Below are 23,782 nucleotides of genomic sequence, written 5' to 3'. Positions count from 1 at the left end.
CAAAATTATGACATAACCATTTGAAGTAATCATATTCCAAGTTCGAAGCATGACATGATTATTGGTGAGAATTTTTATTAAACTCCAACACTAAAAGTTAATACGACTTATCAACAATAAAAACCCTAGCAAACAATAATGTAACGCACTTTATTTTCTAGAGAGACACGGTAAAAATATAACAAAAATCTCCTCAGCCACCGACTTTAACATTTGGCTTTGGGCTCGGTGGCAACCCCTTATTCTCCCATTTCTCTCCTATTCTTTCCATTTTTCGTTACTCTGAACTTAATTTGTCTTAGTTTTTTCTTTAAGCTTTGTCTCAATTTTGTCCGCGAGCTTATGGGCTTCATGCCTCTTCCTCTCATCTCTTCCATTTTTCTGTCATCTCCCCACTCCCATTGAAACCTGTATATACAACCTCCCCCTCATTTCTCTCCCTAGACAACATTATATTCTTCACTCCTCCATTTATCATTATCTCATGTTTTGATGTCCTTCACCCATCAAAAGCTACCGTTCTCCACAGGTTTTCGACCGCTGCCTTTTGCTCCTCTGACTCAATGTGTGTCTTCATGAGTCATCCTTGGTTGCACACTATGGTGTTGTGTGTAAAACATTAAGTGCATTTCGCATTATTTCGTTGAATTATAGGAGAGCTTTTCACTTGGGTGGTTTGTGCACCCCCATTTTCTGTTACGAAATTCAAGTTGTCTGGTTCTTGTTTGTTCCTTTTTGGTGGTATTGCGGCAGGCGTCTTGTAAATTTTTATGTGACTTAATTGCAATAATGATCTCCGAACTTTACCCTTGGTTTAAATTTAGTTCATGAACTCTCATACTAGTTTTTTTAGTCCTTGAATTTTAACAATGTTTTGCACCATTGGTTACTTTCACTAACACAATCTTTTTTCAGTTAGATCTAGGGGTATATTAGGAACTTCAACTTAAAACTTCAAAAAACAATAGAAGAAGCTAAAAACAAATGAAAATTTATAAATTAATATCTAAAATTTCAAACAAAATGAAATTTGAACTATAAAAATACAAAATGAAATGGTTGGACTTTAGCAACTTGTAAATATTAGGCAATGCGATTTCAAAGTTGGTAGGAGATCGAACTGTGACTGGATAGAAACAAATAACACACTAACTACGAAAACAAATTCCTATGATTTCAATTTTCTTACATAAAAAAAAAAATTAATTTTTTTAATTAGTTTCTTTTTCTTTCTCATTTCTCATATTTTAAATTCATTTTTAGTGACTTTTGATAAAGTTTCTAATATACCCCTATATTTAACAAAAAATAGACGACATTAGTGAAAATGACCAATTGTACAACACATTGTTAAAATTGAGGGCTAAAGAAACTAATATGAGAGTTTAGAGACTAAAATTAAACTAGGGGTAAAGCTTAGGGACTATTGGTACAATTACGCCTTTTTATGTTAATGAATTGTTACTTTGACTAAAAATGATAGTTGAATGAATTGTTAATTTGACAAAATTTTTAATATGAAAAATCGTTTTTCTCGATCATATCATAAAATATCAGACGAGTTATGTTTTGAATGTAACACCTAGGTGATGAGTGTTTTCCTGAGTCCTGACAAAAATGGAAATGCATTTTTAAGAAATACGAAATTGTTTCTTTACAAGAGCAATCTTCGTGTGGAGCGTGAAAATTCTAAATTTCTATTGATTTTTAATACCATGCAAAGAATCTTTGAAGACTTATTTAAAAGAAAAAAAAAAAAAACTAAGTTTACTAGTAAAGATATGCACAAATGAGCTAAATATTTTCAAGATGACTACTTCAATTCTCAAGGGTGAGCTAGACATGACAATGAAGTCATGCACAGTGATCTCCCAAAAAACAAAAAAATTATGCACAATGTTCTATTTATTTATTCTTTTGAGTATAACAATATATTTTACACTAAAGGAATGAGAGAGTTCGGCTAAATTATATAATAGGCAACCTAATTTGGTATTGAATTACTATCCATGAAATTCGAACATAAAATCTTACTTACAAATAAAGAGGAAGATCATCAAACCGTATTGAATGACATCTGATATTTACTCTTTTACACATGTTTTTCTATCTCTCTCACAAGCCCTAGTTTCATTATTGATGGTGAATGAAATTGTGGAGGCAGCAAAAGTATGTGGAATGCTTGAATGAAAATGAGTGAGATTTTCATTTTATTCCTTTATGATATTTGCTTAGTTATTTGTAAATTTTTTTTTTATATTTTCTCACTTGTACCAGATTTTTCTTGCCATAACTCAAAAAGTTGATGCCTGCAGAAGCCCACCCCACCCCATCTTTTTCCCTTTTCAGTTTCTTTCTTCATGCCTTGGCAACCTAATTTTACTTTTCCATTCACCTAAACAACTATAAAAATAATAACAACAATTATTACCACATTTCACTTTTGCCCATATTTCAAGCAAAATATATGCTTAAAAAAAGGAAGAATAAGAAAATCCCCCTACCCACTACCATTTTTTATTTTATAATATTATTTCTCACCGGATTCCAACCATAACAAAAAATTAATATTCTAAATAAATCATTACATATTCAAAATGGCCATTTAATTTAATATTTTCTCCCTTTTTTTTTTTTTTTTTTTTTTATTTCATTTTTTTAATCTCAATTCGGACAGTCTTAGGAAAGTTAGCCACCCAACAAGCTGAAAAACATAAAACAAGCTTTCTTACTATTATCTCAACATTTTTCCATTCAATTCACAAAACCAGAAAATCAAAGAGCTCAAAAGATCAAATCTTTTTCCTCTCACTGTACGAATAAAATCCAAATTTTTTTTCCTTTGAGCTCTTTTTTTCAAGCCAACTTTGCTTTTTAAATAAAAGAGCTTTGAGTAAAACTAAACCTTCAGACTTTTGCAGCTAATTTTTTTCCCCTGTAATTGTTTTTTTTTTTTTTTTTTTTTTTTTCTGTGTTCAAAGCTCAGGAAGGAAGCTTCACAGTCTGTTGTTTTTATTTAAATTTTTTTTTCTTCATCTGGGTTTCTGTTCCGAGTATATTTTCTGGTTCAGTTTTTCAAAATTTGAATCAGTGAGCTATTTTAGATTAGTAAAGTAAAAATGGGTTTTTCTTAAAAAGCTCGAAAGATACAATTTTTTGGGGTTTAAGTGTTAACTATGGAGGGTAGGGAAGGTGTGAATAGTAGTGGGGTTACAGTTGTGGGATCAGATGCTCCATCAGACTACCATGTCGCTCCAAGGTCCGAAAACCCGACCCACAACGCCGGATCAACACCTCAGGCGCCGGTTGCTCCGCCACAGGCGGCGGCAGGGTCTATGCCGATGAAGAAGAAGAGAGGGAGGCCAAGGAAGTATGGACCGGACGGGAGTGTCACCATGGCTCTGTCACCGAAGCCCATATCGTCCTCTGCACCGCCGCCGCCGCCGGTGATCGATTTCTCGGCGGAGAAGCGTGGGAAAGTGAAGCCAAGCTCAGTGAGCAAGACCAAGTACGAGGTGGAGAATTTAGGTAGTGAAAGAACAATTTTTTTGGACATACCCTTTTGAGTTTGAGTGATTTTATGCTTGTTTTTTTTGGCTAAAGTCGTGATTTTTAAGGTTGGTTTTGTGTTGTTTGTATGTTGGATTGGGTGAGATTTACTCTAATTAGAGGGTGTAGATTTGGGGTTTATGAGATGCTTGTTGGGTAGATGTGGGACCTCTGATTGGATGCCCTTCTCATTTGAGATCTTGGTGTGTGTGTGTGTGTGTGTGGGTGGTGGTTCTGAAAAGATGAGTGTTTTTGTGGGTTGGTGGTGGAATGAAGGAATCTTCTTGTTCTGGCTGCCCTTTGGAAGGGCACCTCTCTCACCTTTTTGAGGAAGAAAATGATGCCAGGTCCCAATTTATGTACATGCTAAAGTCTGCAAGTGATGGTGAACAGACGTGGAACTGAAACATGTCTTCAACTTGCTGACAGATCTAAACTAGGAAACAATAACAACCTCATCCTTTTATATATGTCTTGTCCATGTTGAAGATCTAATTCTGGTTTTATTTTGTTGTTTCATAGGTTTCTCAGAATGTAATCGTAGTTAGTTACTATTGGTCTTCGTTGTTCGACTACATCTAGATTGCAGTCAGTCAGCTCTCATAGTATTCTGAATGATTTTCTACAACATGAATGGTGGAATCTTTGTTGTGATCGATACTTGCATGTGTTGTCATCTGCTGGCTGCAATGCATGAATGTCTGCATGAAAATTTGAAATCCCAGCTACCAATCATTTGCAGAGATGTGTTATTTGGAATTTGAGTAATATTTGGCTGTTAAATTTGACAAGATAATTATTCAGTTTATATTTATTTATTTTTTATTTATTTTTATATTCAGATTATATTGTATTTTTCAAATTAATTTGGGACTGACATTTAACATTTTGGCAATACTTTCAGTGAATTAATTTCATCAATGCATCATTACTCTCTTATCATTATTTTTCTTTATCCTTTCGGATTATGTACTAAGTGTTTACTCTTCCACTTGTACAAGAATCCTAGGTCATTACATTATTATTGCTTTAGTACGGTGGAAATCTGCTTCTCAGCAATTATTCTGGCTTTCTTTTTTTCTCTTCTTGATATAAGAATAGTTATGCTGAATTATACAAGAAGATAGATTGAATTGAATGCTGTAAATGTTGATTTAGCATAATGGTGTACTCAACTTAATTTTTATAAAAAAAATTAGCTTTGCACTACGGGAATAATTGAATCCTTCTGACGAATAGTTTTCATATGTTGGTCTGTGTTAATTATAAGGGAATCAAGTGATGGTTAATTATGGGAATGCAAATGCATATGATTTCTTTCTGACGTGAATGGCAATGCTTGTAAATGATGCATAAAATCATATGTTGGTCTGTGTTTGTATCTGTAATTTATGAAGGTATAAAGATGACAACTTCTGCAGATATTAACAAAGTTATGCAATCACAGCTGTGGAAGCTTGGAAAATCATACTGGAACTGTAACATAACTACTCCTCCCTTGTAAATGGCTGCAATGAGCTCTTTAAGTCTAATATAACACCAACAAGCTGCAGATGGAAGTATTTGGATGATGTTACTTGGATTTAATGTGATAGTTTTATTTTTTGTAGTTGTCTTGGCTTATATAAAAAAAGTATGTAAGCATAATAAGAAAGTTTTCCTAATATGTTTTGTGGTGGTTGATCATAGTCATTGTTCACAGAGATACGCAGTTCTCTTTGTTATCTTTTATTTGTTTATTTATTTATGGAACCCATGAATTTATTATGGCTCTTGAAATGATCTACATTACTTTGCCTTTGATTTATGGAACAAGTACCTTGATGCGAACTGCATTTGTAAAAAAATCTTTGACAAAGTTGAGAGCTCCTTGTGAGGTGGCTAATCCTGTTATTGTTCTATGTTTTGCAGGTGAATGGGTTGCATGCTCAGTCGGTGCTAATTTTACACCCCATATCATCACTGTTAACTCCGGCGAGGTAATTAATTGACTGTAATAATTATGTTTGTCATAACCTGCATTGCTAGAACCTTCATGATGTCCCTGGTTGGTCTAGGTGAAAATGTTACACAAATTAAATAGACGGAGATGGCCTTGAGTATTAGATTTTGGTAGCTATTATTTAGTTCTTTCACTAATTGGTATCCTGTTTTACACTTTTAAATCTTTTAGTAACTTCTTTAGGAGTGTTTGGTTCTCAATCAGTATTTTTAGCACTTAAGTTGACTTTTCCTGTAACAACTCTGGTTGTCTTAGGATGTCATGATGAAGATTATATCCTTTTCTCAACAAGGTCCTCGAGCTATATGCGTGCTCTCTGCTAATGGTGTTATTTCAAGTGTGACTCTTCGTCAGCCTGATTCTTCTGGTGGTACATTGACATATGAGGTGATGCATCATACCCTTATTGTGATGATATCTCTGTTTCCCTTGGATCAGTAATGTGGCATTTTTGAAGTATTCTGGAATGGATAATCTATTAACATAATTTTTTTAGTATCTGATATTTTTTTCTCACAACTTTCTACTATGTGTACCATAAGCGTAAATTTAATTCGTTTTTGTAGTTGATCTCTTTTCTATTACTGATTATATTGAGTGGTATACTCGTTCTCTGATTCCGCCTTACTTGGAACGGGTATTGTTTGAGACGTAAAAACTTGGTGACTTTTTTGTTATTGATAATGCTTAATCCTCACAGAACATGCAAATGAAATAAGCAATAAAGACTAAATCCAGTTTTTATGTCTCCTTTTAAGAAGGGAGCTTTTTCGTTGTTGGCCTGTTTTCATTTACTTTTCATGTTGTACTGTGAACAGTGAGGCTTATACTGTTAGTCGGTATGTAGTTAAATCCCTATATTGAGCCAACTGTTCTGTTCTTTTCTTGGGGCCAAGTGATTTTCTACACTTCTAATATTATTGATCGAAGAAAATTTTAGCGTCTGTGCTGACAAGAGTTGTCATAATAAATGAAGATGAATGCTTATGCCTTTAATCAAAATTTTGGTATCGGAACAGTCGGTCTGGAAGAATTGTGCCTTTCCGCCATTGTTGTCAAACTCATTACCATCACAATCACATAAATTTCAACATTTTCCTCTTATGCAGCCCTGTTTACTGATAATTTGATTTAATGATTGCTTTTCGTTGAACTTTCCCAAACCGCAGGCTCGGTTTGTTTTGACCTCTCTTTTATATTGTTAAATGTTCTTTTGCTAACCACGGGTGGAATCCTCTTCTCTTTGCATTCTTGTTCTTGCAGGGCCGTTTCGAGATATTGTCTTTGTCTGGTTCATTTATGCCCAATGAAACGGGAGGGACAAGAAGCAGATCAGGTGGGATGAGCGTTTCTTTGGCAAGTCCAGATGGGCGTGTTGTAGGTGGTGGAGTGGCCGGTCTGCTAGTAGCTGCAAGTCCTGTGCAGGTATGGCTTATTCTATTTCCAAATTTCTACCGCATTTTCATGAGAAAAAAAAAGGGCAGGTGGTTATGAGCTACTTTTTAATGACAACAAAGCAAGATCTGAAATTTCGTTCTTAAATTAAATCAGGTTGTAGTAGGCAGTTTTCTATCGGGAAACCAGCATGAGCAGAAGCCCAAGAAGCAGAAACACGATTACATCTCTAATGCAACACCAACTATGGCTGTTCCTATTTCAAGCGCTGAACCAAAACCAAACTTCTCATCCTCAACTTCCTTCCGTGGAGATAATTGGTCTTCACTGCCATCAGATTCAAAAAACAAGACTGACATTAATGTATCGTTGCCAGGAGGCGTAATGTGAAGAGTGTGCTTTTAATTGCAATATGAGGTTTGTCACTGACCACATTGGCAATTAAGCTCCCTAGTCCCAACCTTTGGATCTCTCACCTGTACTTGTTTGTTGTCTGTAAACTTGTTGACTGCTAGTACCGTCGTGGCGGTTTCCCCCGTTTGAGGTGTTATTTAATTTAGCCACGTAGGTAGTCTTCTAGCGCTGCTTAGGTAGCCTGTTGTGACATCTAGAGTAGCTTGATCATGTAATATTAGCGTCCGAATCTGCCGTGGATTGATGTAATGTGATTTAAAACTTGTTTGAGACTTATTACCTCATCTGTCTCGTCTGTTTGGTTTTGTTGGTTCAACTCCGTAAAAGTCAGCTTTCCTTCCCTTGATACGGAAAAATGATGAAATTTTTGGGGCTTTCCAGCTTATCGCCCGACTTTCTTGGTCTTCCTTATCATTGGTTATATACAAATCTCTCTCATTAAGTGCGTGTACAGACGACCAAACTTAGCATAATCACATACATTGTATCATGTAACTTGATATTTGAATGCTGCTGTACCAGAACCATAGTTGCCGCCGTACCAGCGCTGCGGTCACTGCCGTACCAGTGCCGCGGTCGCCGCCACTACCAAAATCTTTGCTTTTAGGCTCTAGGCTCTAGGTTAACTGATTCTGCTACCAATTTTGGGTTAAAATTTACGATTGCTGCATAAAACAGTAAGTTGATTGAGTTTTGGAGTTTTTGTTTACAAAGATTTCATGTCTCTTTCTGTTGTAATCACATCCCAGCAGCAAGAAAAGTCCCAACTCAACTCAAGTCAGCTGTCGTCAACATCAAGAAATCATCATTGGGATTTATAAAAGACTTAACAACAATAAATAATTCAGATTGAAGCAGCCACTCACTGTCACTTCTAACTAATCAGTCCATTTCTTTGGCACCTCTGTTTGTATGTAGCGGTAAATGATTGTCGCACACCTGTTTTTCATGAAGGAATATTAAGAAGAATCTTTTAAAGTGAGATTCTTTGTAAATTCTCTGACACCTCACAATTTAACATTAATTACGGTATCAATATTATAAACATTGTGTAAAAAATATAAGATGGTAGACAGAACCGGCCCTGAAGATGTGCAAGTGGTGCCCTCGCATAGGGCCCCATTCGATGAGACCGGAACATGATTTTATTTTACTTGTATATATGGTATATATATCTAAATTTGCGAGGATATATCAATTTCTTCTCCTAGTGCAATTGTCTTCTATGTCTTATTTATGTACCATGAACCGCGTTTGACTATAACCAGTAGTGTTTTATTTTAATTATTTGGGTATTTAAAAGTATGAGTTGTGTTTTATTTTATTTATTTTTTGTTATTTAAAGCACGGCATTTATTTTAACTTCTTTTGTGTTTAAGCATGGCATTTATTTTGTGTTTTATTTTAATTTTTTGGATATTTAAAAGCATGAGTTGTGTTTATTTTAAATTTATTTTGTTATTTAAAGCATGGTGTTTCGAACCCCAAAAATATAGGGGATGTAAATAGGTACCTAGTCACCACATTAAGGTTTTTTTTTATTTTTTTTATTTTTTTTTACATCAACTCAATTATATGGGGTCATAATTAAAATGTAAAAGAAAACATAGCAACCAAAATGTTAGATCTTCTAAAGGCTTTTTTTTGGGTATGTAAATTTAAGGAGTTTCGAACACAAAAACATAGGGCTGCAAATAGCTACCTAACCACAATACCATTTATTTTTATTTTTCCTCAATTCACACATAATCATAAAATTAAAATGTAAAAGAAAACACATCAACCAAAATTCTATACTTTTTAAGGGCCTCATTTGGAGTCTCGCACAGGTCCCTTAAAATCTCAAAGCTTACTTTTGACACACCCCGATCTGGAATGTCCACTAGGACCCCAAATCGAGCTGTATTGGCCGACACCTGAAAGGTGACGAAGCCATAAAGTGTGATAGTGTATAAAATGTGAATAAATTTGAACCTAAAAGTGTCTAAATACCAGAGTGCGCCAAGAGTGGGAGCGAACCTATTTCACACGCGATGTCAGAGCATAAATAAAGTACAATAGTGTGGGTAAGAATCATACCCTTAAAAGTAGCCACCAATACTAAGATTAGCCATATATCCTCGTCGATACGAACTCAGTAGTTAAAACCTGAAGGGGTACAAAACAGAAAGTGTGAGTAAGCAGTAAAACCAAGCTTCCCAAAACTATTACCTTTTTAATAGTAATAACCCCTCACTGTAATTCCCTTATTGTTTTCTATAGGACAATACTACACACACACACACACACACACACACACACACACACACACACATATATATATATATATATATATATATATATATATATATCTATATATCCACCTATGCTCAAAAATGGCCAAAACCATGGGTATGCCATGTCCATAGACTCTACAATGCATTAACAAGTAGGCCAAATGAACTTAATCAATATAAAATGATACATCAGCCGGAATCACCTAACGTGACACGTACGACTGTACTCATATCTCATCAATCAATGCTAGCATATAAGTCGGGAGTAACCTCTAGTGACCTGTACGACTTATCCATATCTCATCAATCATCCCTGCACACGAGTTGGAACCACCTCTAGTGGTTTGTATGACAGGACTGGGTGTAAATAAGTATGCTCAAGTGCTACGATCATGTGAAGATTGGGCGAATAATCGCGGGTCACCTACGAGTCGGAACCACCTATAGTGATCTGTACGACAGGCCTGTGCACCTACCTTGAGTCCAAGGTGAGTGTAAGGTGCGGGAGGTGAACATCACGTGAAGAACTGTGCCTTGGCCACTGGCGGGAGCACTAACACGGGGGCGCAGGTTTATGAGCTCTCAATGCATCTCAATATAACATGTACAACTCATGGCAACCAGTACGACAATATCGGAGTTGCCTAACACATAAATGTAGTCATGCTATAACTCCATCGATTCAACTAATACCATAAACTCACCTGAACTTACCTGGGTGTCCTACGTTCACCTTTGCACTTGAAAGCATTCCCAATAATTATGTGCAAGTAATATACATATGGATATACCATGAAGCAATCTAATACCCAACCATGTCGTAGCATTTTCAATTATATACAATACGGTGTAAAATGTACAATCAATAACGCCCTGCTCCCGAACTACTTATTTTCAGGGATAATTATCCGTGACAAACCCAATTAGCACTAATTTAACTAACTAATTCACAAAACTAAAACTTGCCTCTACCAATTTCCTTCGCATTACTCAATTTCCCAAATAAGGCTTTCGTCTCAAATATATTATGGCTTGCCTCTACCAATTTCCGAATGATTGGCGCATGTGACCAATTATCGAATCACATCTCAGAACTCTTATCAATAGAATACGTAATTCATGTAAAACACATCCTCAAGGACATTCCAAAATAGTTTGAGACCCATTGACCACAAGTCAACCGTCGATCAAAGATCAACGGTAGGGTCTACACCCTGTAAAACTCCACTCGGAAGATCCGCATGTTAGATTTCCAATCAACAACTCCCAAAGATCCAAAATATGCTTCTAGAATAACATATTAAAATTTCATTACGATCCAACTGTCGAATCTCCGTCAATTGCCCAAAACAAATGGCCATGAACATTTATTTTACTAACTTACAAATTCAATTCAGGAAGATCCGTGCGTCGGATTCCCAATCCATAAATTCCTATGATCTTTAAATATTACGTATTATAATGTATCCAATTTTGGTGACGATCGAACGGTCGGATCGTTGATTCACATTTTTATCAAGTAACGTATCGTAACGAATTTAGGTTCCAACGATCACCCTATGTCATTCAAATATCAAAACTGAATTCGAGACATTCGACATAGCCTAAAAATAGCATTGGCGGCCCACTGGCCACGCGCCGCCGTACACGGCACCATGGGTGGCAATTGGCCACCCCGACTCACCGGAAAATCTAACTATTTCCAAAAATTCTCAAACTTCACAAAAATGAAGATCTCAGTGAGTGGAGCAACTTCATACCTGCCACGAAGTCCAAAAGTGGACGGAAGATGGTAAAGTTTTCCCACAAAGCCGACGAGTGCCTAAAACTTCCCGGTGTCGATTCGTCTTCTACAGTGGTCCAACGGGGTCAAGGTTGATTGGGTTTTGCTCCTGGGATGATGGGCTACAAAGCCCAAGTGGTGGCATTGGCCATCGCTTTGCCGATTTGCCAAAAAATTGAAAAGAGTGGCCAGAGCACTGTTGATTTTCGTCGACTTTCGTGGCCTCCAACCGTCATATACCATGGTTAATCAAGGTGGTTCTTGGGTGAGTTTTGTAGAGGGGAATAAGAGCTTCAAGATGGTGGTGGTGGCGTCGAAAAACTCCATCGGAGTTGGCCGGAATCGGCCTTGGAAAATGGGTGGTCACACAGGGTTGGGCACGGGTGCACGGGAGGGCCGGGATGTGACAATTTGGTATTAGAGCCAATCCCTGGCCGGAAGTGTGCCGACGAGGACGTTGGGCCCCTAAGGGGGTGTGGATTGTGACATCCCACATCGCCCAGGAGAGTGATCCTTATATGTATATTCTCATCCCTACCTAGCATGAGGTCTTTTGGGAGCTCACTAGCTTCGGGTTCCGTAGGAACTCCAAAGTTAAGCAAGTTCGTGCGGGAGCAATCCCAGGATGGGTGACCCACTGGGAAGTTCTCGTGTGAGTTTCCAGAAACAAAACCGTGAGGGCGTGGTAGGGGTCCAGAACGGACAATATCGTGCTACGGTGGAATCGAGCCTGGGATGTGGTCGGGGCCTGGGCCGGGATGTGACAACTTTGGTGGCAGAAAGTTCATGAAGAGTCCACTTTTGAGAGTGTCTCCTTAGTATTTCTCTTTTTCTTATCTACTTATTTATGTTTATTCAAAGTATAAGCACAAACGCGCACATGTATATTATTATGAGTAATTATATTTGTAAGTTGTTATGTTGTTTAATTGTATCTAATGAATGATAAATAACTTAAAGCTTCCCTATGCCAAAAAAAAAAAAAAATCAAAACAAGACGAGGTCAAAAACATATTTCTTAGTGAGTCATCTCTGCTTTTGTAATATTTTATCATCCTGTCCACTTCATTCAAATAATCCCCGAATACTGCTCAGTTTCCTCATTCTATAAATTTTCACGCATAAATAAAAATAAATAAAAATCTTGCCACTTAATATTACGGTCTATTGATATTTTTCTTCATCTGCAAGTAAGAGATTTTAGGTTCGATTCTCGCTAAAGACGAATTTGAACCACATTATTACTGATCCATTGTGAGGCTTAAAAAATCTTAATTGAGGTCAATGTCTAGGTTTTTTGGTCTGTTTTGGTCAATAGCCTAACAGTTAATTATGAGATTTATTTTGTGGAAATCTGAATTGCCACAAAGATTCCTAGAAGTTGAGTTGTGTATTTAAATCCAAACGCACAAGTAATCAGATGCATGCATGCTACCTCAACATGTCTTGTTTGAGATTACTTTGTAAGAAGCATTCATTTTTTAAGAGCTTTCACTAAAAACACTATTTTATTTATTTATTTTTAAACCAAGTGCTTAAAAGCAGTTCCACCGTTGCTAGGCCTTCCTGAGCAATAGGAAACTAAATCCCCTTAAATGAATATTAAATGTCTGTAATGAATAGTAACTATCCAAGTGCATATTCACATCTAAATTGAATAGTCGAGACAATTAATATTAAAATATTAGTATTTTTTATTTTATAAAATAATAAAAGATAACCTTATTTTTAATTTCAGATGATAATAAAAGATTGGTTGAAAGTATTTGAAAATATTGGAATGTAGTGTAAAGTGGAAGAACAAGGTTCAGTATTTATAGAAAAAAAAATTATAATTTTTTAATAATTTAAATCACGATAACGTCAGCCTTGCATCACATAAGCCAGGCACTAGACCGATGAATTATTGCCTAACTTCTCCATCGGACTCGCCTGGAGCTTAATTACCTAACTGTGCAGGAGGGTTTTGCGGAGGGGTAGGAGTGGATTGGACTGCCCATTAACAAGGCTATTAGCTCCCATTAGAGATGCTCTAAAAAATATGCCTCGATACTTGTACTTAAGCGCTTCTCTAACTCAAAAACACTTTTAACTTTATTTGCAAAACGCAATTTAAAACGTTTTCGATTGTCAAAAACACTTTTAGTCATTCCATAAGCGTTAACAAACAGACCCTAAAGTTATGCACAATCAAAAGCGTTTTGATTTACAAGATTGCACAATCTATTAAAACCTGTTAAACTAATGATCATGTTGACTTTGGTTCCCCAAATACACTCTAATTTTGTATTGTCTTTATTAATTTTAGAGATATTTGTCGGTTTGCCTACCGAACTTGTATAGAGTTGTTACCCCCTTAAACTTTTGTAATTAGCCAATTTTTCCTGAACTTTAACTTTAACCGATTACCCCTAAAATTTCGAAATTGCATCCAACGGTTAAGTAAATTGCATCCCTTAATCAACAAACAAGGGATAAGTTATCCATCAAACGGTTAAGTAAATTGCATTCACAATTTATGAAATCACAACTGGAATTAATCAATTCATATTGCAAATATAATCATGGTTTCAAAACCTCCCCTAGCTAAAACAAGTTTAGCTCCTCATGTTTACAACAAAACAAAGAGAATATAAATTAAACATTGAAAACAAAGATTGAATACACCTAGAAACGCTCCAACAATCCAAGCTTGAATGGCCAAAACGTCCAAGGCTTCTCCTCTCTTCTTTCTCCTTCTTTGTTATGGCACAAGGGTGTTTGGGTATGAATTATGATGATGGATGGATAGGTTGGATGGTGGTAGGGGGTGGATGATGGCTGAATGAATGGGGAGAATGAGGAATAATTCGTATGGATGTGTATGGATGTCTAGAATCTCCCACAAGTGCGGCAGATTATGTATATATAGAGGAAGAAAGGTTAAGGCCTTAATTAATTAATTTGGGAATGTATTAAGACTCCAAATCCTCCAAGAAAAAGGTAACAAATCAGAATTCTAATGGAAAAGGGAAGGAAAGTTGCGGCATTGACTAGAATAAAAGGGGAAAGAAGACATATGGCAGATTTTGGAAGAAAAGGGTAAGGATATATGCGGCAAGGACTAGGATAGTGCAAGGGATCTTTCGTTTGTGTCCTAAAATACATAAGGTACCTTCAAAGTTGCTGGAACTTGGGGATATTTAAGATTAGGAAAGGTTAAACCAAAATAGGAAACCTTGGCTTAACTTTCCTACTTCAAGTAGGAAACCTTCTTTGACTAGGAATCCTTCTTAGATTAGGAATCCTTCTTTGATTAGGAATCCTTCTTAGATTAGGAATCCTAACATCTTTAAGTCTTCAATTTCGTCCATTCCTTTTGCTCCAAGCATATGCTATCCATTCCAAACCCAATTTTGCTCCAAAATGCTCTAAAATGCACCTTTTTGCTTCCTTAGCCATATGAACCTAAAAACACACGAAAATGGCTTAAACTACTAAAATAACTATGAACTAACAACATAAATGTACGAAAACAAGCCAACTAAGTCGCCTAAATATGCTCCTAGTAGGGGGGGTGAGGGGGTGGTTGGGGTTTTTGAAATCCAAAATAAAAAATAACAAAACCCACAAACAATAAAGATCACTTCGAAACTTCACTCTCGACTTCCCTCTCTTCGAAATCGGAGCTCAACCTAGAAACCCAAAGGTCACAGAGCTCTCTCGGCATGCCTCTCTTCCAAATGACAAAAATGATAAAATAAGCTGAGGGTTTTTAGTATTTATATGTGGGTATTTTAGTAATTTCAATTTTATGCATGGTTGCATGGCCGGTTTGTCCAATTATGTCCCAAGATTAAGAAAATGTAATATTTATAGTTATTTCCTAAAAATTAAAATGTAAAAGAAAATATATCAACCAAAATTTTATACTTTTTAATGACCTCCCTTGGAGTCTCGCACAGGGCCCTTAAAATCTTAAGGTCGGCCCTGGTGGCAGAAAGTCCATGAATAGTCCACTTTTGATAGTGTCTCCTAAGCATTTCACTTTTTCTTATCTGCTTATCTATGTTTATTCAAAGTATAAGCAGAAAATGAGTATACCGGCGGATCTATATTATCGTGAGTAATTATATTTGTAGGTTGCTATGCTGTTTTATTTTTATTTAATGAATGATAAATAATAGTATAAGCAGAAAATGAGTATACGAATGAATCTATATTATTGTGAGTAATTATATTTGTGGGTTGCTACGCTGTTTTATTTTTATTTAATCAATGATAAATAACTTCAAGCTTTTTCCATGCAAAAAATAAAATATAAAAATTCATGAATCAAAACAAGACGAGGTCAAAAACATATTTCTTAATGAGTCATCTCTTCTTTATGTAATATTTTATCATCCTGTCCACTTCATTCAAATCATCCCCAAAGGATTAGGATCCTCTCCGGATCCTCTTTGTAGGGATCTTAGGGATTCTCACATCCTAACTGTTCATCATACATCATGCGGACAGTTTTCGTTAGTAACTATTTGTGTTTAATTTTAAATAATAAAATTCAAATGATCCTCACATCCTCACAATTTGGATCCGGATGGGATCCAAATCATCCCCAAATACTGCTTAGTTTCCTCATTCTGTCAAGTTTCATGCAGAAATAAAAATAAATAGAAATCTTGATTGTGGTCAATGTCTAGGTTTATTGGTTTGTTTTGGTGAATTGAGTTGTGTTTTAAATCCAAACGCACAAGCTATCAGGCACATGCATGCATGCCACCTCAACATGTCTTGTTTGAGATTACTTTGCAGGAAGCATTTATTTTTTAATACCTTTCATTAAAAACACTAACCTTTTTTTTTTTTTTTTGATAAACTGGATAATATTAATCTGGGCAAAGATACCAAAGGTTTACAAGAAGGCCTACAGAGAAGCAAATAGCCAAACATGGCACCAGAAACAGGTAGTGCAAGGAGATACATGGATCCCAACACCGCATCTAATGCTTAAATGTCACTCCTCACACTACCCACATGAAGACTTTAGTGTGGACAAGGAAGACTATCATTACATAGAACATGAACTAGGGAAGATGGAGGTCTGTCAACCTAAACCACATTGCACATTTCCCTACATCGCTGTGATGCCAAGAGGTGCGCAGCCTGGTTGGCCAAACTTGGAATCCAAGACCAGCGACAGTCATGGAAAGACTCTCCCAATCTAACAAACTGCATAAGTACATGGAAAGCTTCCCACCTACCATTCGAAAGCGAGTCCCGCAGACATGAGATTGCATAAGAGGAATCAGATTCAATGATCATTGAATTCCAACCCAACTAGTGACCCAACTCGCAACCATGCCTAATAGCCAGCGCCTTCACCATAGCCACACTCTCAACCTTCACTGGATACCTGCCTGCACCTAAAAAATGCCCATCATGGTTCCGTTCAACTACTCCAGCAAAACCCAAGCTCGAATTTGCTTCCCAACTAGCTTCCACATTAATCTTTATGACCTCCAGGTTTGGCGGAGTCCACGTAACTGGAATCACTGGTGATCGAGTATCGGGTGTTGTGCGAGTGCGCAATGACTGGTTAGCATCCAAGAAAGCCCCAATTGAAGTGAAAATTGCTAGCACGACCTGCTTGGGATTGATTGGTTGTTGGTTGAAAAGAAAGTTGCATCGTGTTTTCCAAATGTGCCAACATGTAAAAGCAATATAAGACATTAACCGTCTCTTGTCAGACTTCGATCCGTTAGCCTCTTCCAGGCAAGCATGCAACTAATTTGCCCATGTGGTGACTTCATGATGCTGGATCCTCATGCTCAATGTGCCCCCGAACCACACCACTTCCACCCACGGACAGAGTAGGAGAAGATGCTTTATTGACTCGTCCTAAGCATTGCAAATAGGACAGGTAGGAGATGGAGAGGATTTTTTTGAAACAAATTTGCCATGGTAGCAACAACCACATTAAAAGTCTTCCACATAAAAAAAACTTAATTTTTAGTAAAGCCTCCATACTGCACACCCATTTCCAAATAGAGCTTGGAATGGTGGCGGAAGTAGAGGAACTCATATTCCTTGGTGGTCAGTGGCAGCCAAGAGCCCAATGGTAACCTGAGCGAATCATACAGGTTCCATTTTTCTCGAAAGACCACACCAATCTATTGGGAATCAGCAGGTCCCCAATGGTTGTCTCCAAAATCGCCTCATAGTCCCGTGGTGACACAAAAGATTTTAAGAATTCAATATCCCATTGCCCAGTTGCTGGACTAATCAGAGAGTGCACCCGCAAATTTCTAGTGACTGGCACCATGCTCAACTGTTTCGGTCTACCTGAGGGGATGTGTGGGAGCCATCTATCATTCCAAACCAGAACCTTTCGACCATTCATAATTTGCCAGTCAGCGCCCCTCAACAAGATATCTCTTCCCACCAATAAACTGACCAAGCCCAGGAAGCTCTCCCTCCCCTCTTAGCTTCAAGGAAGGAGCAATTGGGGAAATATCTAGCTTTAAGAACTTTTGCCCACAACGAATTCGGCTCCGTTATCAATCGCCAACATTGTTTTGCCAGAAGAGCATCATTAAAGGTTTCAAAGTTCCTAAAACCGAGTCCACCTTCAGCCTTTGATCTACACAACCTCTCCTTAGAGACCCAATGGATTCAGTGTTCTCCACCCCATTGCCCCCACCAAAATTGGGAAATCATTGCATCGAATTCATTACAAAGCGTCGTGGGGAATTTAAAAAGGTTCATTGGGTATGCCAGGATTGCTTGCGCCACCGCCTTGATCAAAACCTCCCGTCCTGCTTGTGAGAGCAGAGATTGTTTCCAACCTTGAAATTTCCCCAAAAGTGTCTCTTTCACATAGGCCAAGCCGCTTTTATTCGACTTGCCCCATATAGCTAGTACACCCAAATAGGACTCTGGGTCTCCAACTTTCACAATGCCCAGGATGTCTGTCAGCTCCCTTGATAAGACCTCAGGAACATTGCCTCCAAAGAAAACACTTGATTTCTGGTTGTTGACCAGTTGTCCCGACGCCAAACAGTAGTGATCGATTAACCGAATTAAACTCCTACAGTTTTCCTTTGTTGCCGTGAGGAAAATTAGAGTATCATCAGCGAAGAACATGTAAAAATTCAAGTGCTTAAAAGCAATTGGAAGCAAAAAGTCTCCATACTTCTACCAAAAACGCTTTTCTAACTCAATAACATGTTTAACTTAATTTGCAAAACACAATTGAAAGCGTTTTTAATTGTCAAAACACTTTTAGTCATTCGATAAACATTTCCAAACAGACATTAGGAATGTTATGCACAAGTTGGCTTCTCAAACACTTTCAGAAATTTTAAATTCAAAATTTGGAGTATACAAATAATATACTTTCCTGGAAAATCTGCAGACGCCTCTATAATATACATATATTCTCAGGGAAAACTTCAGAATTAAACTATCAACATCCCATCTGTTTGTAAAAACCAGGGCATGAGGTTTGCTGGGGTACCAACACCTATTTTTCTACTGCTGTTTCTAGCTTCTCTGTTTGTGTTTTCGCTGTTCAACATCATAATTGTTGCGATCATTGTTGGAAACCATAGGCGCCATCTTCTGTGGAAGCTGACGACATCATATCTTTCGTGTATCATTCGTATGAACTGGAAGAAGACGGAGCCGATGATGCTGAGGATACAAAGAGTGATAAAACACTCAAGTTTGGAGGGTTATGACAACTGTAGTGACCATGTTGATGACGACAATGGTGGTGAAAGTGAAAGTGACGATCATTTTGATTCAGATGCTTACAATGAAGATGATGACGACAATGGTAGCGAAGGCGAGATTGGTTGGGGAGACATGGATGAATATGACTATAATTTGGAGAAACGAATCGAGCTTCATTGATAGGGTTAACAAGGGATGGAGGGAAGAGAGGTTAAGGGATGGTCTCTCCTATTCCTTACAGCTAACCTACATGTGAAGTATTTACAGGCCCTTTCAATGGATACCGGCAAAGCTGAAACACGTGATAACTGTCGCATGTGGGAGTAAAAATGATATAGCACCCTTTTTGAGCAAATAGTTAATTCCGAAAGTCTTAATGTGTAGTGTTCCTACAAATATCAGAGGGAAGCAAATTCTATGCAACAATTACGACTGAGCAATAGTTCTGTACTACAGACTTACAAGTGAACTACAGAAATATTTTGAATACTATAGGTATCGTCAACCAATTTGCCAATCGAGCAATAGTTGTACTAACCAAGACCTGATCCGCTGTCCTTGGGAGGTGCATCAGCCTTGATACGGGGTGGCCTAACAACACGATCAATGAGCCCATATTCAAGAGCCTCCTGCGCATTAAAGCGCTTCATCCTACTTAAGTCTTTGTTAATCTGCATGTACACAGTTCAGAATGATCATTCATACTATCTTATAATGCTTAATTTTGCAAATCGTAATATCTCAAGCTTGTGCACCCCTCACTCAAGCAAATAAGTTCTTCGTGGAGTCATAAAACCGCTTTTTTGGTCAATAGTCATAAAACTACCTAACCCAAAAGCGACTGTTGGATTTACTTGTCAAACTAGCTAACCTTTTCAACTGGCTGGCCTGTTTTCATAGCCAACTCATTAAACAGGTAATCTCTAATTCTGAGAAGTTCATTTGCTTCATTTTGTATATCATCAGCCTGCCACAAGATTTCGTAGAGACTCGTGAAGACAATAAGGACAAGATGTCGATGAACATGAAAGACATCTACAGGAGCATTTTTGGGCATTGACAGGAAGCAGTGATACCTGACCACGAGCAGCCCCGGCAGGAGACTGTAGAGCAATTCTTGATAGTGGCATTGCAAAACGATTTCCCTAAACAAGGCAGAAATTACAAAATTTCGAATTTCAGAGTTCAACCATCTTATAGAAAGATGAAATTCAATATTTTTTAAGTCACATAGAAGATGAAGATATTCCATCAACTCATCAATGTACAAGGTTGTAAACAACATGTATGAACAGACAAGCTCAGATAGCAATGAAACAAAACAGACACAGGAGCCATCGTCAGTCATTTTCTAAAGAAAACTGGTCAAACTCCTCACCATAACTAATTCCCCCCCATTATACCAAATCATCGTCGCACTCAGCTGTATTAGCTATGGCACTTCTGAGGCTAAGAAAAGACAATAAAAACTTATGTCGACCCCTTCATGATGAGCATTAGTACCAATGGACTTTATCATCCTGGACTGAAAAATGAAAGAACTATTACCTTCTCTCCAGCGGCAAGAAGAAAGGCTGCTAAATTATAGGCATAGCCCACACAATGGGTACCAACAGGACTTTTTAGGCTCTGCATCGTATCATAGATAGCCATGCTTGGAGTAAGCTGCAAATGATGCAGGTTTTAGATATATGTATGTCACATGGAAAAACAATACCAAGAAAAAAGTAAAAGAATTTGACATGAAAATCTGATAACTCACATCTCCACCAGGACCATTGATGTACATATAAAGCCTTTTCGAAGAATCTGTTGTGTCAAGGTACAACATTGTTGCCAAAATTTGATTGCTGAACTCTTCATCTATGTTTTGCCCGATGAAGATCACACGTTCTCTGTACTGCATTCCCAGTAAACAGAAGCTATCTTAGAGACACAATAAAAATGGTATTCCAGTAACACTCAAGTAGTTGAAGTCCATACAGAAATCTCCACCTAGGATGTCGATTAATGTATTCCTTTTAACAAACCGTCTAGATGTTCATTTCATATGGAAATAACAGCAATGACTTACTAGAGCATTCCACAAATCAACCCATTGCCAAGTTCCCTCACCAGGAGTTCTGTAGGGAACTTTTGGTGTCCCTATAGGCATCATTCCAACTTGTGCTCGTGAAGGCCTATGGTTTCGTGTCCTGAAAAGTGCAAACATAGAGATACATCATCCGTTCTTTAACATACTGATTAAGCAATTTAAACTACTTCCAGAGAAAAAAATAAAATAAAATAAAATAAAACCAAATTGAGCTCATGAAAACAGTTATATACAGGTATACTTGGGGGCATGCTAAACTATAGGAAAACAAAGAATTGCAACCTCTATTTGGAACTTGTTGGCTATATAATCATCCATGTCTTTGCAAACTCTCAACGATAGCCAAAATATTTTTTCATAGAACAAACAAAGAGGTTTAAAATGCACAATATGTGAACGTCTTGTTATAATTTTGAACTCTATTATGTTAGTACCAAAAAAATTTAACCAATCTCATTGCCGCTGCACAGCTCAAAGTTCAAAGAGACTGCCGGAGGGGGGTGTGTACCAAAGTGGAGGTTTCTTTAACAATAAAATATTCTAAACTACTCAAACTTGCGGAACTTGGGTGCAACGGGGCAGGCACACTGAACCTCACCAACTAGCCTAACCCGCGTTTGCAAAACAAAAGTGCAGTTTAAAGAAGCAGGATTTCGCTCCACTAAGATAATTAAATCCCTACTGGTGGTCTCTTGAAAAACAAGTGGCCACCACCCATATATCGATATTACGCTAATTTTCGGCACAGACCCATCGAACTGCAGAAGAATTAAGCAAAATTATCAAGGACCATAATTTAGTTACCTGGGTTGAAGGCTCTCATTAACTTTTCCGTAGAACTCAACCGTCAAGTTAGGGTTTTTAGCACCAAAAGTACCTTAGTTTTGTCAACAAAACAAAGAAAGAATTAAGATGGATTACATCACCAAAAAAGAAGAACAAAATTAGCTCAGGAACCAGAGGATTGCCTAAAGACTGAAGCTTTAATCCTGAATAATGCTTCGTTGCACAACTGCGGAAGACAAATGGATAATAATTACAATTAGAAACACTAATCTTTTTTAATTTTTGGGATTAGAAAACGAATTGAAAGAGAAAACAAGAAAATCCCATGAGAGAGGAGAGAAAGAACCTGGGAGGAGGAAGGGAGAGTCTAGCTTGGGGATGAAGGCCTGGAGAAGTAGTCGTTGGGTGAAAAGAGACTGCCATTTTCACCACCAGAGAGCGAGCAAGTGAGATAGAATAGGAGGAAGACGAAGGGAATAGACTGAAGAGACCCGATCCGCTACAACCGGCAACAGATTTACAAGACGACAATAAAAACAATAATTCCAACTAATTCAAGTCATCTAATGCTCTTATTATTTAATTATATATAGCATGAAATAATTTTTTGTAAAGAGATCGAAATTTGAAATGTCACAAGGTGTATCAACAACTAACAGTCTTCAAATTGAATGGAGTTTTTTTTTAGAGATTATGTTTATATGAGGATAAAATAAATAAACGATTTAGATTACAATATTTGTACATTGAAATGACTTCACATTGTCATATAAAAAGCAACAGATAATGATTGTCTGCCCTCCTACTTCCGGTGCCCTCCTATTTTGTGTGGTCACGGTTAAGTCACGTCAACATTTTATATTATTTTTTTTATAGAGATAATAAGACAAAAATGAATAGTAATATAAAATGTTGATGTGGTTTAACCGTGACCACACAAACAGGAGGGTACGGGAGGGCACCGGAAGTAGGAGAGCAGACAATCCTTGTCCAAAAGGAACAACTCCTTGATTGTATTACAAAGAGGAATTGTATCAATGGTCCTTTTGACACACCCCGACCCAGAAAGTCCACTTGGACCCTGAATCGAGCTGTGCTGGCCGACACCTGGAAGGTGACGAAGCCATAAAATGTGATAGTGTATAAAAAGTGAATAAATTTGAATCTAAAAGTGTCTAATTATCAGAGTGCGCTACGAGTGGGAGCGAACCCATTTCACACGCGATGTCAGAGCATAAGTAAGGTACAGTAGTGTGGGTAAGAATCATACCCTTAAAAGAAGCCACCAAAACTAAGATTAGCTATAGATTCTGGTCGATACAAACTCAGCAGCTAAAACCTGGAGGGCACCAAACAGAAGGTGTGAGTAAGCAATAAAACCAAGCTATCCAAAGTTATTACCTTTCTAAAAGTAATGCCCCTAAATGTAAAACCCGTATCGTTTTCCATAAGACAATACGACATATATACATATATCCAAACCATACTCAGAAATGACCAAAACCACGGTTTGCCATTAACTCCACCATACATTAATAAGTAGGCCAAATGAACTAAATCAATACAAAGTGATATATCAGTCAGAGTCATCTAAAATGACATGTACAACTTGTCCGTATCTCATCAATCATGGCTAGCATATAAGTCGGAGTCACCTCTAGTGACCTGTACAACTTATCCATATCTCATCAATCCTGGCTAGCATATAAGTCGGAGTCACCTCTGGTGACCTGTACGACTTATCCATATCTCATCAATCCTGGCTAGCA

The 23,782-nt window shown here is 37.3% G+C and overlaps 2 protein-coding genes across 2 annotated transcripts; one reads left to right on the top strand and one right to left on the bottom strand.

The window, feature by feature from the left end:
- The first annotated feature begins 2,734 nt into the window (after nt 1–2,734).
- LOC137710424 (AT-hook motif nuclear-localized protein 1-like) lies at nt 2,735–7,655 on the top strand. The gene is made up of 5 exons (XM_068449439.1): nt 2,735–3,528; nt 5,461–5,528; nt 5,807–5,938; nt 6,815–6,976; nt 7,103–7,655. Exons 1-5 carry the CDS (start codon nt 3,177–3,179, stop codon nt 7,334–7,336), a joined length of 948 nt encoding a protein of 315 aa, XP_068305540.1. The 5' UTR covers nt 2,735–3,176; the 3' UTR covers nt 7,337–7,655.
- An 11,795-nt stretch (nt 7,656–19,450) lies between these two features.
- Nucleotides 19,451–22,527, bottom strand: LOC137710854 (ATP-dependent Clp protease proteolytic subunit-related protein 2, chloroplastic-like). The gene is made up of 9 exons (XM_068449999.1): nt 22,360–22,527; nt 22,196–22,239; nt 22,032–22,104; nt 21,207–21,327; nt 20,895–21,032; nt 20,681–20,797; nt 20,209–20,277; nt 20,004–20,099; nt 19,451–19,803 (listed from the first exon to the last, which is right to left on the bottom strand). Exons 1-9 carry the CDS (start codon nt 22,434–22,436, stop codon nt 19,666–19,668), a joined length of 873 nt encoding a protein of 290 aa, XP_068306100.1. The 5' UTR covers nt 22,437–22,527; the 3' UTR covers nt 19,451–19,665.
- Nucleotides 22,528–23,782: the final 1,255 nt, after the last annotated feature.

The sequence above is a fragment of the Pyrus communis genome, chromosome 12 (assembly GCF_963583255.1).
Source record: "Pyrus communis chromosome 12, drPyrComm1.1, whole genome shotgun sequence".
Taxonomy (NCBI): domain Eukaryota; kingdom Viridiplantae; phylum Streptophyta; class Magnoliopsida; order Rosales; family Rosaceae; genus Pyrus; species Pyrus communis.
The sequence above is the reverse complement of the archived record's forward strand: the minus strand, read 5'-3'. Positions and strand labels throughout refer to the sequence as shown.

Excerpts from the sequence above, each read along its gene's own strand:
- LOC137710424 (XM_068449439.1), top strand. The coding sequence starts at position 3,177 with ATGGAGGGTAGGGAAGGTGTGAATAGTAGTGGGGTTACAGTTGTGGGA. Across the intron at positions 3,529-5,460 it reads GTACGAGGTGGAGAATTTAG|GTGAATGGGTTGCATGCTCA; the intron begins GTAGTGAAAGAA and ends TATGTTTTGCAG. Across the intron at positions 5,939-6,814 it reads GTGGTACATTGACATATGAG|GGCCGTTTCGAGATATTGTC; the intron begins GTGATGCATCAT and ends TTGTTCTTGCAG.
- LOC137710854 (XM_068449999.1), bottom strand. The coding sequence starts at position 22,436 with ATGGCAGTCTCTTTTCACCCAACGACTACTTCTCCAGGCCTTCATCCC. Across the intron at positions 22,105-22,195 it reads ATTAAAGCTTCAGTCTTTAG|GTACTTTTGGTGCTAAAAAC; the intron begins GCAATCCTCTGG and ends GACAAAACTAAG. Across the intron at positions 21,033-21,206 it reads TTGATTTGTGGAATGCTCTA|TACAGAGAACGTGTGATCTT; the intron begins GTAAGTCATTGC and ends CTGGGAATGCAG.